The 18,928-nt window shown below is 34.8% G+C and overlaps 1 protein-coding gene across 4 annotated transcripts in view; it reads right to left on the reverse strand.

The window, feature by feature from the left end:
* LOC134238725 (mucin-2-like) overlaps window positions 1-18,928 on the reverse strand; it is a 74,713-nt gene that overhangs the window by 48,354 nt on the left and 7,431 nt on the right. For 3 of the 4 annotated variants that reach the window (XM_062720845.1, XM_062720843.1, XM_062720842.1), the window contains exons 3-6: window positions 2,729-2,822; window positions 2,099-2,205; window positions 1,833-1,994; window positions 1,427-1,517 (exon numbers count right to left, since the gene is read on the reverse strand). In XM_062720845.1, the coding sequence (XP_062576829.1) occupies window positions 1,427-1,517; window positions 1,833-1,994; window positions 2,099-2,205; window positions 2,729-2,822 (454 nt within the window). The remainder of the gene's footprint in view (window positions 1-1,426; window positions 1,518-1,832; window positions 1,995-2,098; window positions 2,206-2,728; window positions 2,823-18,928) is intronic. The other variant, XM_062720844.1, reaches the window with a different exon arrangement.

Genomic DNA, 18,928 nt, shown 5'->3' on the forward strand with positions numbered 1-18,928 from the left:
TGTCGCACTGTAAAACCATCTGCATATTTTTATTTGTGTCTCATGCGAGTAAAACAAAACATTTGATAAACAAGTAAATTCAGAGGATTTGTGTACCCCGCTTAGGAAAAAAGTAAACCATGCGCATTTCGGGGGAGGGGGGAATCGGATCCCCCTGACTGAATTTGTAGAATTAGTATATGTATGCATGTATATTGAAGCAAATAAAATATGCCAATATGGGATATACAGAGTTGATTGCTTATTCTTTATATGTGTACAGGAGTATTCTTTTTATATGGAATATTTATCACACTGTAATGATGAATTTATGAGTTTGTACAAGCCAGACCTCATAAATTTTTCATTTCACATGCTGAATACTGCATGTATCATTTAGTAAAAAAGTATTTGGGGAAAAAAAGAAAATGGAACGTCCGAAATTAGAAACCAGGGACCTCTCACATGAGAAGCGATAGACATACCACTAGACCACGGAACCGCTTTAAACTGACGTAAATTATATGCAAACATGAAGTCAAATACAAGTATATATTCACATTCGATATTGTCCAAATTTTACAAAATGCATGTTGTCTAATTTAGCCTTTATTAAAGTGTTCTAATAGATGTAATAAGAATATAAAGTCTGCCGAGATCCTATTTTATACGTTATAAATCTCCTCATGCACCTGTGCTAAAAATAGCTATATGTAATACAATACATGTAAATACTAATAAAACAAACGGGACGGGACGGGACACTCTGAGAGGGATGAGAGAGGTCCAAGGGAGTTTTGTTATAAAATTACATTGCAAAAGCTCAAAATCTTCTTGAAATATCGCCCGGAAACGATAGTGTTACACAAAGACAGAATGTATAAATTTACGACCTTGAACTTTGACCATTTGACCTAAAAATCAATAGAGGTCTTCATTAGGCCACAGGGAGTTGTTATGTAAAATATCATTGCAAAAGCTCAAAGAGTCCTCGAGATATCGCGCGGAAACGAAAGTGGTATAACAACAATTTGCGAATTTATGACCTTGACCTTTGACCTTAAAATCAATGAGGTTCTTTTGTAGTCCATAGGCAGTTGCTATGCAAAATTTCATTGCAAAAGCTCAAAGGGTACTCGAGATATCGTGTGGAAACGAAAGCGTTACAGACAGAAAGACGGACGGACGGAGAGACCCATATTAATATCCCTCACATTTCAAGCGGGGGACAATACGGACGGACAGACCCAAAATAATATCCCCCCACTTTTCAAGCGTGGGACAATATTTTTTTGCAAGTACATGTAGGAATTGAAAAAATTCATTCCTTGCATGTCACAATATAGGATTTTGCCAGAAAGCAGACATTGAACATACAAGGAACACTTGTATATTATTATCTCGTTGACTTTTGCTGTCATGGATAATAATGCAGCGAAATACTTACGCTGGATAATATCCTGGAAAATTAGGTGAGGTGATGACATACGGAGAAGAAATTTGGATATTGAAAGTATTGTTATCTTTTGTACAATCCGCTGTAAATTAAAGATGTGAATTTTATTTTTTGTTACCACTATAAATCTTTGTAATTAAAAGTGTATAAATGCTCAATACAATATTACCAAGATCTGTTATGATTGACATTGAAAATAACGGTATGTCTTGATTGAAAAATTAAGATTTTAGTAAACATGAATTATTTTTTTTAATTGATGAAACCACAAGGTCAATAATATCATTACCTACATTTATCTTTATCAATCAATGAAATTTTAACTGAAGGAACTGGCCTTTTTCAGACAAATTGGCACTTTCTGAAAATCAGGCCGTTTAAACATTTAATTACTTACATTTTTCTATCCCAGCAAATATTTCGAGAGAGAATCCTATGTCCTCAGCCTTTTGAGTCGAGTCTGAAGTGAAGGAGATCCTTGCTGTATTTCCTGTGATTACGGCGGGTTTTGTGCAGTCAGAACAGCAATCAATGGATTTGAACGTATCACCTGGTTTCACTGTTAATTTTCAAAATCGAAAAGTAATTATTATTTGAAAGGTGACTGAACAGACAATTTATTATCGTAATCATTATATTATCCTAAATAAAACGAGTAAGTACCGTTGGTTATTCCTAGACTGTCGCCATCCCCACATTTTAAATTTTGCCCAATGACGAGACTTGCAGAAGAATCAGATGCTGTGAATGTCCATGTACATGATAAGACTCTGTTTAAAAAAGTATTATATTAGCTTATATTTCCTGACGATTCCTTGAACCTTTTACAGAGAATTTCATGGACAAGTCTCATTTAGATAAATAAATTTGAAAAGAAAAAAAAAACACAAAACAAAACAAAAACACAAATAAAAGAACAATTTCAGAGGAAACTGAAAATTAATTTGGAAGAGAAACTTTCATTCTTTTAGTGAAAGTAAAACCTTTTTTTACTCAAATTTTAAACATATGAGCGCTAATACTAAGTGCTACTGAAAAGTCATAAGAGAGGTAAGAGACACACGCAGTCCTTTTCATCAGGAAATGTATAATTGGCAAGAAATCCTAGTTTCAATGTAAAAATGTCTTTAAAAAAATTGATATTAATTAAAATAATTTTTAAAGAGTCTCGCACCAAATTAAAGAATAGGTCTTCTTTAATTAATCATTAACATACTTTTTCATAGTCGCAAAAAATTAAGTGTACAATTATGTATATATATTAAAATATAATTTTATATTTAAAAAACTTACGTATTATAAGGTGTTCTCCCATCCCCAAATTGAAAGGTTGTGGTAGTTGAACCAATCTGGATAGAACTGGAGGATGGACACGTAAGAATTTCCACTGCGGTAATAAATAAATATTTACATCCACTAATTATTTTCACCTTTGTTTCTTAAGAAAACCCATTGCGCTAATCTCTGAATGAACTACAGTAGGAATGTCGTCTGTACAGATTTCTTGATCAGTGGCTGTTCCATGAATGAAGCGTATAAAGACGTTCGCATCATTAATACAATGATTAATCTTTTTAATCCTACTTTAAATGATTTATTTAAACAGATACAGTGTATAAATATACACAATAAAATGTCTTTCTTTGTTATTTCTGGAATTAACGATCGCAGCTATTGCAGAAAAAATTTACATAACCCGCGTAAGCGGGTTATGTATTTTTTCTGCAACAGCTGCTTCCGTTAATTCCAGTAAAAACAAAGAAAGCATTTTATTGTTTAACTAAGATGAAATAGAAGGATTTAGCACTAATCTAAATTCTTTTAAACTGTCGGTTATTAATTTGATATGGGAAAGTTTAATGGTACCCAATAATATAAAACTCAAGATATGTTAATGAAAGTGATGATAAAATAATTATACATACACTGATTCCCAGAAATCTCCTTCCATTTTATACAATAGCCTAATAATGTTTTGGAAGATTATTGCAGCCCGGAGGACCGGGCTGCTCTATACATATAAGTTTAAGTGTTGGTGTATGGGATTGGGGTGGGAGTAGTTATTCAGAATTAAAGGTTTTCTAAACATTGAAAAGATTGTTAATCAGAATGTTCTTTTCTTTTATAAATTACGAGATACATAATATATTTACTTCCGTGAAGCGAATCTTTAAAAATTTATTTGTTTTTCATATTTAATATATAATGTTGCTTATCATTTACTATCTAAAAAACGACAGGTCCCCTTTTTTAGAACATCGAATTTTACTTCTCGCATAAAAACGTACTCTGCAGTTTGTATTTTATATTCTAAAACTGACAATTAAATACATATTTAATATAGGTGATGCATGTGTCTAACTTCATTTCATATTTTATGCAGCCAACAATTACTCGAGGAATTGAAGTTTAAAATGGTATCGTTTTTGTTTGATATTTATCCGACTTTAAATTTTCAAAATATTCGTGACTATCTTCATCAATTAGACGCATGCCTTTTCACTCATATCGAAGCGGTTTGATGATCAAGACTCCTGCATTTCCACTGTTTACTTTATATATTTCCTGGGCGACAATTGATGGTTACATCAATGTTTTCTTGTTTATTTAGTAATGTGCTACAGATTTAGGTTTACAGTGTATATAGGAATTTACATTTCAGCATAGGGGTCAAAATTGGAGAGGGGTTAAAAAATAATGGAAGATATTTTATTGATTTTTAATAGTGTAAATGGCACTTCCTAATTAAGGGGATATTACTAAGGTACATTAAAATAACATAAAATTTCCGTAGTGCAAGGCAAAATCGCCGATGAGATCCCCTCTGTCCTTTACATTTATCCAGTTGGCTGAAATAAACACAGACTACAATGCTCTCAAAACAGAATGAGAACTGACATGACAAGTAAACTGACACAAGCATCTTGACACCACAAATCACCAACTAGGACGGAAGTTAAAAAGAACGATAACTCTAACTTTACAAATGTTCTGAATTAAAAAAAAAATCCAGGCTTTGCAATAACTATATTGTGAAATTTGGTTGTTCATGTCATATGTTAAAAGTTAATCTGCATCCATCAGAATCTACTACCTACTGTTATCTTGTTACACATCGAACTTACCGTAACAAATGTAATATGGAGAGAAAATTAGGGATTTATTCCCTCTCGAATTTAATGTTCCGAATAACATTACACGTTATGATTACGCCGGAAAATACCGGGTACTTCCGTCCCAGTTGGTGCACATCAAAAAATTTACCCTTGATGCGGGTGATTTCATCGAAATATTTACAAATCGGGGGTACATAAAAATTGAATGGAAATATGAAAAGGAAGAGGAATGTATAACAAAGAGCAAGAGCCATCTTATGCATAAAATGGCCCTGTACTTATATCAATTAATTAACTATTACCCTCTTTCCCATTTCATATATCAAAATAAAGTAGACACTTGGTGCTTTCATTTTCTATTATAAAATTTCGTTTTGAGAATCTTGATATTGGAAAACAGGTTTGAGAAATTGCAATGTTCTTGAAATTTGCAGAAAACATGCGTTTTTGACTGCCTTTAGCAAAGAATTAAAATATGAGCACAGCCCACGATCCAAAAAGTAAAACATGTTTTTTGATCTTCAGAAATAGAGCTTTCATCATGTATTTGCATATTTTGGATCAGAGGTTGTGCTCTATATGAAATATTGAAAAAATGCTTCAACTGTAGGTCATTTTCAAAGGAATTTACAGAATATGAGAAAAATGACGCATTTTATGACGTCATAATGCATTGACTAGATGGAAAATTACGTCACGATAAATAGATACGTGGTCACCAACAACCCAAGTGATAAATTTTGCAACTGCAACCTAAACTGAGCAGTTTTGATTTTTCAGAAATTCTCAGGGCCAAATAAAGCCCAAAGTGGCTCTACCTCTTTATTAATGTATTTTATTCTGGTTTAGATAGATAATCGAGCGAAGTTTCTGGGAGATGAGGCGGATGACGAGAAAAGAGTTGCAACCCTTCTTTCTTAGTATGTATCAGTCGAAAACCATGTTTTTAAAAACAGCTTATTGACAAAGAGTTACATAATTGATAATGTATTATAGTGCATATAAGAATACAAAAATGGGAAAAGGGTTACTCGACCCCAGATTTAAAAAGAAAAAAAAATGGAAAGGGTGTGTGTGTGTGGGGGGGGGGGGTCCATACCCCAAGTGCCTTTGTCTAAAATAGTACAATTTCAAGGAATATGATTAAAGATTGATGGAAGCTGGATAAATTTTCTTGGTTGGTACTAATGAAATATGTGGACAGTATTCAAGCTTTCATTAGGCCTACAAAATATGAGCAGAGCACAATTGGACCTCTAAAACATCAGAAATGGGATTGGGTGCTAAATGAGCGAACTGACATCCCCTGCCGACCAGTCACATACGCCGTGTGGACCTTGTTATGATCATGAAATCACAAGAAATCCGTCGGCGATTCGGTTTGTAAACAAGAGGTACTGTGAGCAATGAACTCACGAAATGATACCCCCGCCTTCCATATGAATATAATGGCAGTGTCCATGTTTTTTATGGGAAACCCAAAACATGTGTCGGATTAAAAAGTAAACTACATGTAGGAGATGCACAATGGCAATATGTAATAAAGATTCTGTGAGAGTTTCATCAAAGAGCCATAGCTGCCTTACCGAGGAATCGGCCGACTCAAGTATTTAAAATATCACCTGTTTCTATTCATAGATACATGTACCTTTTCAATTCAAACTCAGACTTCATTTATGTAATTATTTGTGGACCACTGTTATATTTTTATAGTTGCAAGTTTGTTACATGACAATAATTTTACTTGTTCAATACTCTTATTCTAGACAAGACTGTTAGAAAATTTTTAAAAATAAAACAAGCTAGCAGCTAACATGACTTTGGGTCATTAAAATAATTTAAGGCTGATTTTTCCCGAGATACTTTCAATGTGTAATGTTGTATTATATATCTCTTACATCATTTATACACGTTTTATAAAATAATAGAAGAGAACAATGCACAGAGAAAAAAAAAATAAAAGCATAGACAAGAAACATGCAGTGTGCGACTCGAACTCACGATCATGATCTCTTCAATCCAGTAATCGTACCTCTGCGCCACAAAATCATGAGAATCAAATGGATAAATTTAAGACAGATTGTTGAATCTTGAAATAATTTTAGAAGAAAAATTTAATACATATTTTTAACTTTTTCAATATGAAGACCACCTTTAACCAAAATTATCTAAATGTAATGATGTACAGTCATATCCAAATCAAATTATTCAGAAGTTGTTTTTCTGGTTAAGGGTGGTATTTTGCTACAGTTTGTAATTCTTTAGGGGGTTCCTCAGTATTTACTATATTCTCCATATAAACTGAACGATTTTTATATCTATCATTTGAGGGAATTATTAATACTTGAATATTATTTTTGTGTGATTTGCTCTAAGGCATGTATAAACTAACATTGTATGACAAAATTTTGGTTAAAAAATGTATTTAAAAAATCACTACTACAGTAGGCGAATGTGATTATCAAATGCGCTATGGCTCTTTCATTCAGTGGTACAAGAGGAGTTGCAGATAAGAGATGGGTACCATAAAGCGTAACAGATGGACGGACGGACACACCGATTACTATAAACCCTCCCGATTTTCAAGCGAGGGGTATATGAAAAATGTCAGTCAACATTTGAATAATTCTTGTGTCACGTGATTTAACAAGAGACCCATGGGCCACATCGCTCATTTGAGCACTGTGGCTAGGAAAAAGCAGAATTGGTTTATATTTAAAAAGCTTAAATCCAAAAGTAGTCCCAAGACCAATCATGGCTTTGCTATTCTTGAGAATATTTTTAAAGAATTTTCCTATACATTTCTATGTAAAAATTTGGTCGGCCATTTTGGCCCCGCCCTACCCCTGGGGGTCATGATTTGAACAAACTTGAATCTACGCTACCTAAGGATGCTTCCATATAAATATGATCAATTATCATAATGGCTTCGCTTTTCTTGAGAAGAATATTTTTAAAGAATTTTCCTATACATTTCTATGTAAAAATTTGGTCGGCCATTTTGGCCCCACCCTACCCCTGGGGGTCATGATTTGAACACACTTGAATCTACACTACCTGAGGAAGCTTCGATATAATTATGATCAATTATGGCTTTGCTATTCTTGAGAAGAAGATTTTTAAAGAATTTTCCTATCTATTTCTATGTAAAACTTTGGTCGGCCATTTTGGCCCCGCCCTACCCCTGGGGATCATGATTTGAACAAACTTGAATCTACACTACCTGAGGATGCTTCCATATAAATATGATCAATTATGGCTATGGTATTCTTGAGAAGAAGATTTTTAAAGAATTTTCCTATATATTTCTATGTTAAACTTTGGTCGCCCATTTTGGCCCAACCCTACCCCTTGGGGTCATGATTTGAACAAACTTGAATCTACACTACCTGAGGATGCTTCCATATAAATATGATCAATTATCATAATGGCTTCGCTATTCTTGAGAAGAAGATTTTTAAAGAATTTTCCTATACATTTCTATGTAAAAATTTGGTCGGCCAGTTTGGCCCCACCCTACCCCTGGGGGTCATGATTTGAACAAACTTGAATCTACACTACCTGAGGATGCTTCCATATAATTATGATAAATTATGGCTATGCTATTCTTGAGAAGAAGATTTTTAAGGAATTTTCCTATATATTTCTATGTAAAACTTTGGTCGGCCATTGTGGCCCCGCCCTACCCCTGGGGATCATGATTTGAACAAACTTGAATCTACACTACCTGAGGATGCTTCCATATAAATATGATCAATTATGGCTATGGTATTCTTGAGAAGAAGATTTTTAAAGAATTTTCCTATATATTTCTATGTTAAACTTTGGTCGCCCATTTTGGCCCCACCCTACCCCTGAGGGTCATGATTTAAACAAACTTGAATCTACACTACCTGAGGATGCTTCCACATAAATATGATCAATTATGGCTTTATTCTTAGGAAGAAGATTATTAAAGAATTTTCCTATATATTTCTATGTAAAACTTTGGTCGGCCATTTTGGCCCCGCCCTACCCCCGGGGGTCATGATATGAACAAATTTGAATCTACATTTCCTGAGGATGTTTCCCCATAAGTTTCATCTTTCCTGGCACAGTTGTTCTTGAGAAGAAGATGTTTAAAACATGCACCAAATTTTCATTAATTCCCAATTATCTCCCCTTGAATGAGGGCGTGGCCCTTCATTTCAACAAACTTGAATTCCCTTTACCCAAGGATACTTTGTGGCAAGTTTGGTTGAAATTGGCCCAGTGGTTCTTGAGAAGAATTCGAAAATATGAAAAGTTTACAGACAGACGGACGCCGGACAAAATGTGATCAGAAAAGCTCACTTGAGCCTTCGGCTCAGGTGAGCTAAAAATGACTATCATTGCATACCAAAGCTTCTAAATGTTACTAATTACATTATGGATTATATAGTATTTACAATAATGCAGTATCAAGCAGATTTGACCGTTTAGTGTCTACAAGAAAACATTACCAAACTGACACAATAGTTCAAGTAATTGGATATTGGCTTATCCGAATTTTCTCTATTTTCTTAAATTATTAGGATATTTGAATTATTTTTATATGCTTCCTATACATATTGAACCAGTTTAATTATGTATATATTTAAAAGATTTTCATCAGTTTTCTTCTTTTTTTTTGTTATTAGGAAATTAAAGTCACCCATTACTTTTAATATTAATCAGTGGTGTTTAGGGTCTCTCTAGGATGTTACGACATGGTGTACTGCCGTTCATTTTTTACCCGAAAGGGTAGTCTGTCGAGAACAAATTCACTAAAAACCACTAAATTACCGGATACTTAAAATTGCCGCAATTATGTATGTCGCTGGTCCGAAAAAAATGGGTCGAACGATCAAAGAGCTACAATGCCACTTATTGAAAATGTTAGCATCTATTTGCTTATACACAAAATAGATGCCTTTATTTTACGAGAAGTATTTTGTTTGAGTCGGGCTCGGCCTGACTATAGAAGTATATAAAGGCTCGGGTTTGTCCTTCACCTTCCTTTCTGCTGAACCCTTCAAAGGTATAGACATGTGAAATTTGTTGTTGAAAAAATTTAAGTAATTTTGCCTAGTAAATCTCAAATAATTCTTAATTTTCTCCATTAATTTTTAATTTCCAACAAAGTTAAGCAATATTCTCTAGATTTATCTCATAAATACAGTGGATGACACTGGATTGTAAATTTGCATGTGGCAGACGACACGTGCGTTATCTCTTCATCACATACATAAAACAGTCATTTTATAATTGTTGTTTGCAAATTTGATTTCTTTGTTGCGTCGTCGGCTGTCTCTGTGATTTAAAGAGAAAATTGGATAGTGTTGTTTTTTATTCTTTATAACTGTATATCTAGACACGCACACGTGACATGTACTTGTGTTATAATTATTCAGCATTAACTTATTCTATAATTTTTATTACATGTTACATACTGTAATTCATCAACAACGGGAAAAAAATGCCACCCAAAAAAAGGAGAACCAGCAAAAAGCCACCGAGTACAAATGGTGAACCGACTGGTGAGACCCCAACTGTAGAAGTGGGCACTGTGGCCACAAGTGGAGGAAAGAATTCTGATCCCCAAGTTGACAGGCCTCCCAGTTCCAAAGAAAGAGAGTAGAAGCTGCTCTTTCCTCACCTGAACCCAATCCTGCTCTATCAGGTATATCTACCCCCTTGGAATTACCAAATTCAGTTCAATCAGTATATTCACCTCTTGCAAGCATTGTTTCAAGTAGCATAAGAACCAAAATAGTCAATTCTATGTACATCGATATTGCAGTGCTCCTTGATAACACTTCGATAAGTGAGACCATGGAGAAGAAAATTTATTTTAATGATAAGGGGGAACTGATAACTAGGGAAAGCTCCGAAACTAAAGTCAAAATAACCTCAATAGATAAATGGACGGATGCATTTATCATCTATGCGAGCATTTATTCTGCATCCCATCCAGAGACTGTTCAAGATCTCTTTAAGTACTTGCACGACATTAGGCTCGGGGGGGGGGGGGGGGGGGAGTTCGATAGGATGGAAGACGTACGATGAACAATTTAGGCTCCGTCGTAGCCTGAACCCTGCTATGTCATGGGGCACAATTGATTCTGAACTATGGCTCATATACATGTCGCCTGTAAGTTCGCTTTCTGTAGTGGGAGGAACAAACGCTAGACAAACAGGAAATGTGAAATGTTACAATTTCAATTATCAGGGCATTTGTGCTAGGCCTCAGTGCATTTACATGCACTGCTGTTTAAAATGCGGTGGGCCTCACCCATTCCATACTTGTCCGGTAGGCAATAATTACATGGGTCAAGCTAAACAAACATATTCTTCAAATGTAAGAAGCAGTTTAAAGTCGCCTCAGGGTCCTAAAAATTTTCGTCCTCGAACACCCATCAACCCCCAATACACACGACCCCTCAGACCACAAACAAATCTGGGAGCTAGGAAAAACCCCAATTAAGGTAGACAGACTTAAAGCTGACATGAATTCTTAAAAAGTCAAATTTTTCATCTGTGTACGACTTGTTTCATACCAACCATAGCCGTATTCAGCCATATTTCTTTCAGATACCTTGTCTTATTGTAACGATATATACCCGAATGCCCTCGTTACACTTGAATGATTTTTTGGCTTGGCTATCGACTTGTGCACATCTCCGATGGTAAAACATTTGAAAACACATGGGTTGATCAAGACATTTCAAAACCACACAACATAATAATCATATTTCTGAATAATTATAGATTTGAATCAAATGAAATAAAAAAAGAAAGAAAATGCAAGTTTGAAAGAAAGATTTAGTTGCACGAGTACGCATTTGTACACTGCGCCAATTTATGCAGAATAAACATGAAATAAAAAGCACTAAAACCCGTAAACACACTTTGAAATCATTATCATTTGAATGGAACAAAACAATCAGCGTCTTTGATTTGCAGGTTTTATGCAGACTTTGATGCATGTCGAGAAAACGCGTCGAACGCTATAAACGTACCCATACCTGGTAATAAGATCACTGCATCGGTTGGAAGATGTGCACAAGTCAAGTGATATACACCCTGAATTCCATTTATTGAAATAAACATCACAAAAAAAGTAATAAACTCCATAAAAACTAAATAGTAAACACACTCTAGCGCCAAAACACTTAGTCTGTGCTGATCAGATTTTGGTCAGGGAAAATATCACAAGTGGAAAAGAGTGGTATTTGCGCGGCTGAAATGGGGGGGGGGGGTCTAAAGTATAATTATAACGGCTTCATGATATAACTGAAAATTGTCTATCTAGTTCTAATAAACATTCTTTATATAGTCTGCAGTTGTTTTTCATCGCAAAATTCATTTGCCAATTACAACTGATTATTTTAGTACTAATCTCAAATCTAAACCAAGTAATTTGATATACGGTAAATATTTAGTTCAAGACTTAAAAACATTTAATCAGAATACAAAAGTTTATGTGTACATCTGTACGTTCTTTAACACACACGCGGAAAAAATTCCCCCTTTTAGACTGATATTGAGGCATTTGTATTTTTAAGGGGGGGGGGGGCAGAAATAATTGACATGGCCGTTACCTAAATATTCTTGGAAGACAGACACTTCTGCCAATTACATTTTTGAAGATTTTTTATTGTCTCACTCCGACCACAGAGTATGAACATTTTTGCGGAATGTGGCTGTTTTATAATTATTACAGGAAGTCTTTCGAGATTTAAGTATCCCTGTCTGACAGTCTAGTTTTTTTTTTAAAATAAAAATAATTTCTGTTGCAATATTTGGGAGATACTTTTAAAAACTTTGGTAGGGAAACTTGCAACCTGGTGGAATACAGATAATTTTTAATTACTCTTTTATTCATTGAACTCTCTCGCTCTCTCTCCTCCTGTAACCATCTGTACGCGCAATTACAGATATAAAATCATATGTATTTTGTGCTGTACCATTTATTAGATCTTGCGACAGATCAAAGATTTTTTTTGTCAGGCGGGAATGTCGAAACTTGCTCAAAAATTGAAATAATAATTTTACTTTTGACAAGAAAATAAACCTAAACGCCGAAATTGAAAGGAAAATACATGTAAACGGGAAGTCTACATCATAGGAATGGAAACATTGGGAACTTTCTCAAATACATGTACCTTCTCAGGTAAGGAATCTGGACAAAAATTATTTAGACAAGAGGTATAAAAAAGCTAATTTTTGGTAGAATGTGGAACTCTCATCGGCAGTTTGCTTTCCCTTCCTATATGCTTCGACTATTAATAATTTATATCCTACCCAGATATTTCTTGACATGCAAAAAAAACCCCGTAAACTCGCCCAAACTTCAAAACCCATTTCGGGGGGGGGGGGGGGGGGGGGGGTAGCCGATGACTTCTAATGCTTCAAACCTTAGCCTTTTCATACCAATTTAACACAAATTCGCGTTTACCAGGGAGTCTGCGTTTTCCGAGGGGGTTCCTACGTAACTTTTTTCTTGCTTTAGTAAATAAATTTAATAACCTTGCTAAACCAGGGGAGGGGGGGGGGGGTCCTAACCCCCTCTAGATCCGCGCATGGCACTCATGCATAGAATCACAACACAGCCACTTCAATTTATATTGATGGGTAACCTCCAAAATCAGTTGATAAGCAAAAAAAAAAACAAAAACAAAAACAAAAACAAACACAAACACAAAAAAACCTAGGCACCACACTCTATACAATCCTTTTTGGTAGGGGATAAAGGAGGCTTCCTGTAACTTTTCTGTTCAGTACATTAGTTTTGAATGCTTGAATCTGCGTATATTCCTGCAAACAAAAAATGTGGAGGGGGCTTCCAAATCAAAATTTTAATTTATTTAAACTGCAGCAAAGATTATCCTCAGATAAAGTGAGCCCCCCCCCCCCTCCATCTGCATACTATGGGAACATTTTAAACCTTTATCTTTACCGAATCGAAATATTTCATGCATACTTCTTAAAGTTAGTTACTTCTGAAAATGGTCCAAAAATGGTAAAAAAAAAAGTTCGCTGGAATCTTCCTTGCATGTTACTTGTGGGTGGTCGAAGCCCTTAGACAGGGTTACCAAGACAAGATAGAATTTGTCCCCATTGTAATTTAAAAGAACTCAGAGATGAGTTTCATTACATACTAAAGTGCTGCTCGCTACTTTCAGAAAGAATGCTATGCTTAACAGAAAAAAAGCATAAATTTTCAGAATGTGATTAATTTTAAACACATTATGAATAACAATAAACACTGTTTTCTGAGAAAATTGTGCTCGTTTATAAAGAAAAAAAATAAAACATGCCCCCGCCTAAATTCCATTTATAGCAACGTACAATTTTTTTGTTTAGTTTCTTATTCACGCATGCTTTATAGATCTACTGTTATGTATAAAATCACCTATATATTTTTGTGATTTTTGTATACTGTTGTAAAATGGTGAAGAGATTCAAATAGTTGATTGAAAAATGATGGAAGGTACGCGGAGGAAAGCAAATCCGCGAAAATCTACAGATCTAGAGAACTGAAAGCACAGAGATTTTTTTGTTTCTTCAAATTACTCAGTATTCATATTATTAGATGTATAAATATCTAAACTCTTAGTCTATATTACAGAAACACACACACACACTCTCTCTCTCTGTATGTGTGTACAAAAATAAAGGCCGGGGGGTTCCAATCCCTGGAACCCCACTCCACCTCTGGATCCGCCAATGAATTCTATTTTGATTATTCATGTACCATAGAATCAAACTCGTTTATTGTGTATAAAATTATGAAAATAAGTTTAAATCAAGTTATATAAGGTCTTTATTTAAAAAAAAAATAAAGCCAATACACATTATTTATAATGAAAATATTTGATTGTAAAAAAAAAACCGATCTTTTTCAGAGAGCGTTATGCATCCCCCCCCCCCTTTCACGGGAGAATCTCGTCAAAGGATGAATGATTCGTAATGTTGCATGCTATAAAATAAATTTAATGTAATTAAGCCATGTCTAAAAATTTTGTTTACAGTTACATATACAGACAAGAGTAATATTTATTTTTGAAAAAAAAATGCACTTTTTCAGTCAACCAATATACCAGTAAGCTTTCCACCTTTGAAATTTCCCCTGACCAAATAGACTATCGTCGTGGACCACGTGTGTCCAAGTGCTATGTGGTGACAATTTTTTACTGTTCAGTTAGCAATGGATTACATGAATTCTGAGATGCATATTTCAATAAAAGTAAAATAGGATATTTCTTTCGACATGTGCACATCCCAACGATAGCAGTATTCAGGTAAATATCTTTATCATTGCGTTCGATGCGTATTCTCGACCTGCATGCGTGCATATCCAAACGGCTTTTGCTGTTTTCCGTGTTATTTTTTCTAAATTGCAGCAAATGCATTCAAAAATAATTTACTTCTCAGTATAGTTCTAGTTTTTGTTAACTTTTAAAACATGTATTTGGTGAGTTTATGGACTTATGACAACTATGCTATCGGAGATGTGTACATGTCGACAGCCAGGCTTGAAAATCACTCAAGTGAAACAAATGCACCAGGCTTTATATAACAGGTACAGGTGGCCAAAAATTTTCAAGTAAATATGGCGGAATCGAAGAAATATGGCGGACAAAGGCGTACAGGAATGTAGTAAGTCGTACAAAGATGAAAAATGATGCCTTTTTAAGAGTTCATGTCAGCTTTAAGGAATATTTGAAAGATCCCGATTAAAAGATTGTAGAATTTTTAGAGGAAGGATTTACAAAAGGTTTTAAGATTTGCTATAAAGGTCCTAGAATCCATATTTCTTGTAAGAATTTGTTATTTGCGACAGAATATCATGATCAGCTTTTAGAAAAAATTAACAAAGAAATAAGTCTAGGTAGAATTTTGGGTCCCTTTATTGAGTTACCAATAGCAAACCTGCATTTATCTCCAGTAGGTGTTGTCCCCAAATCTGATTGGGGATGGAGGATGATATCCCACCTCTCTTACCCTGAGTTAAGTGGTGTTAACTATTTTATTGATCCGGAGCTCTGCTCAGTGCAATATTCTTCATTTGATGGAGTTGTAGACATGATTGCTAGATTGGGAAGGGGGGCGTTGTTAGGAAAAGTTGATGTCAAGAGTGCCTTTAGGTTGATACCCATTTATCCAGGTGATTTTGACTTACTTGGATTCTCACTAGATGGATTGTACTATATTGATAAATGTTTACCTATGGGGTGTAGAATTAGCTGTAAAATTTGGGAAACTTTCGCCACGTTTTTACATTGGTTGACAGGGTACAAATCTGGACTTAAAACTTTGGATCATTATCTAGATGATTTTATTTTTGCAGGGAGAAAAGAAACTCAAGAATGTGCTCTTCTCATGTCTCAATTTATATCAATAGCTTTTGACATTGGGGTTCCATTGGCTGATGAAAAAACCACAGGTCCTACCACAAAGTTAACATATCTGGGTTTTGTGATTGAGTAGAAATGACCATTAAAATACCCCAAGATAAAGTGGATGCTTTATTACAAACCATTGAAATTTTTCTTGTCAGGAAAAAGGTGACTCTTAAAGAATTGCAATCATTAGTTGGAACTCTAAATTTCTTTTGTAAAGCGATTAGATCTAGTAGGGCATTTATTCGTAGATTTTATGACGCAATGTCTGGGGGTTGTAAGCCATTCCATCACATCAAATTAAATCTAGACATGAAAAGTGACCTTAAGATATGGGAGATTTTCATTAAGCACTTTAACGGGGTAACATACTTCTCAAATGTGGATTGGCAGGATTCTAATATCTTAGAATTTTACACTGATAATGCGGGTTCTAATGCTCTTGGATGTGGGGCTTATTTTCAAGGTAGTTGTTTTTTTTCTTCCATGGCCCAAACATTGGGACAATCAGGAAATAATGAAGGACATTACATTTCTTGAGTTAATTCCAGTGGTGATAGCAATTGAAATTTGGGGGAATTTGCTAGTTAACAAAAAGGTCTTATTTCATATCGACAATATAGCTCTTGTAAGTATAATCAATAAGCAAACATCTAAATCCATGAGAATTATGGAGCTTGTTCGGCATTTTGTTCTGAAACTCATGGTAAATAATGTTGTTTTTAAAGCTAAACATATTTCAAGTATTGATAATAACATTGCGGACTCTATTTCTCGGAAACAGTGGCAGAGGCTCAAGGAATTGGCACCAGGAGCCAAGCCAAATCCAGAAGTCCCACCAAGGGACATGATATACAATTTGAAATAGACTGGTTACTTCAGGCATCACATTCTAGGAACACCAAGCTGTCGTATCAAACAGAACTCGCATCATTTCACAAATTCAGGTCTACTTTTGACTTGGACGATATCTGGCCACCATTACCTAGTCATGTGATTCAATACATTGCTTACTTGTCACGCTTAGGATACTCATTTTCAACAGCTAGGTCTTATGTATCAGCAATAAGCTTTAACTGCAAAATTCAAAACTACAGTGTATAATGATGTTACTAGGAATTTCATGGTTACAAAATTATTAGAAGGGATGAGGAGGCTTAACAAATCAGCTGATTCTAGACTTCCTATTACCCCCATTTTACTTGATAGGATATTGCACATGTTGCATTCAGTGTGTTTCAATAGATATGAGACTTTGCTTTTTAAAGCAGCATATTCATTGGCTTTCTTTGCTTTTCTTAGAGTTGGTGAAATTTGTTTATCTGTAGGAAATGACAGTAAATCAATTTTGAAAATTTCAGACATTAAATTTGACCAAGATGAAGCAAATCTGTTATTAGTCATTAAACAGTCTAAATCTGATCAAACAGGCAAGGGCGTTACAATATGTATTGAAGAAATAGGTGGCAATATTTGTCCAATCAAATGCTTGAGAGAGTTTCTATCTATAAGGCCCAAAGTAAAGGGAGCATTATTCTGTCACTTTGGAGGTGAACCACTAACTAGATCACAGTTTTCGTCAGTTTTGGGCAAGGTGTTGAAGGTCTGTAAAGTTGAGGGCAATTACAAATCACATTCATTTCGCATAGGAGCGGCCACAGCTGCATTTGAACTAGGTTGTTCAGAGGATTCAATAATGGAGGCAGGTCGTTGGAAATCAAAGGTTTACAAGTCTTACATTAGGTCTCCATTGGCAGGCTTAAGAAAAAAATAGAATTGTTGTTATAAATGTAACACTATATATAGGTCTGAGTGGTTCAAGTGCATGCTACTTAAACTTGCAATTTGAAAACAGATATTTATAATAAATTGCACTAGTATTAATTATTACACAGTTGTCACTTTATTTGTTAGTTTCAACTTATTAATTCATCATTGTCAACATGTATAGTTTTGATTAGAACTTGAAAGGTTTTTTTCAGCCCCCTTGCAAGTTTGGTGTGTCGGCTCCTCGATTATAAAAAGAGCATTCTTCGAAGCCTTTAAAAGTCCCTCTGGGGTCAACCTAGCTTTAGAAAGAGTCGGATTAAATATATGGTGGCAGGGATACTCTGGATTGAAATTCATTGAAGTAAAGAAAAAACTCTTGCACCTGAAGAATTTTGAAAATGATCCTAACTTTATTGTACTACATTGTGGAGGAAATGACATTGGTACAACAGCATATTCTTTATTGTCCCCCGCTTTCGCGAAAGCGAGGGGACATTAAATCTCATTCGTCTGTCCGTCTGTCCGTCTGTCCCTCTCTCCGTCTGTCAGTCTGTCCGTCCGTCACAAAAACTTTAACCTTGCCCATAACTTTTGATTAAGTGGAGCTATGACTTTCATATTTCACATATGTATTCCTTGTGACAAGACCTTTCTTTGGGTACCACCACATTTGACCTTTTGACCTTGACCTTGGAGTTTGACCCACTTTTACACAAAAATTCCAAACTTTTACTTTGGCCATAACTTTTGAATGGTAGGTACTAGGACTTTTATATTTCACATATGTATTGTTTGTAGCAAGACCTTTCATTGGATACCAACAACTTTGACCTTTTGACCTTGACCTTGGAGATTTATGTACTTATGAAAAAACTTTAACTTTGACCAAAACTTTTGAATGGTAAGGGCTAAGGATTTCATATTTCATGTATGAAATTCTTTAGAAAAGAACGTTTATTAGATAACAAGAACTTTGATCCTTTGACCTTGACCTTGGAGTTTGACCCACTTTTACACAAAAATTCCAAACTTTTACTTTGGCCATAACTTTTGAATGGTAGGTACTAGGACTTTTATATTTCACATATGTATTGTTTGTAGCAAGACCTTTCATTGGATACCAACAACTTTGACCTTTTGACCTTGACCTTGGAGATTTATGTACTTATGAAAAAACTTTAACTTTGACCAAAACTTTTGAA

Source organism: Saccostrea cucullata, unplaced genomic scaffold, assembly GCF_032062105.1.
Source record: "Saccostrea cucullata isolate Sc308-1 unplaced genomic scaffold, CSIRO_AGI_Scuc_v1 ctg163, whole genome shotgun sequence".
NCBI lineage: Eukaryota > Metazoa > Mollusca > Bivalvia > Ostreida > Ostreidae > Saccostrea > Saccostrea cuccullata.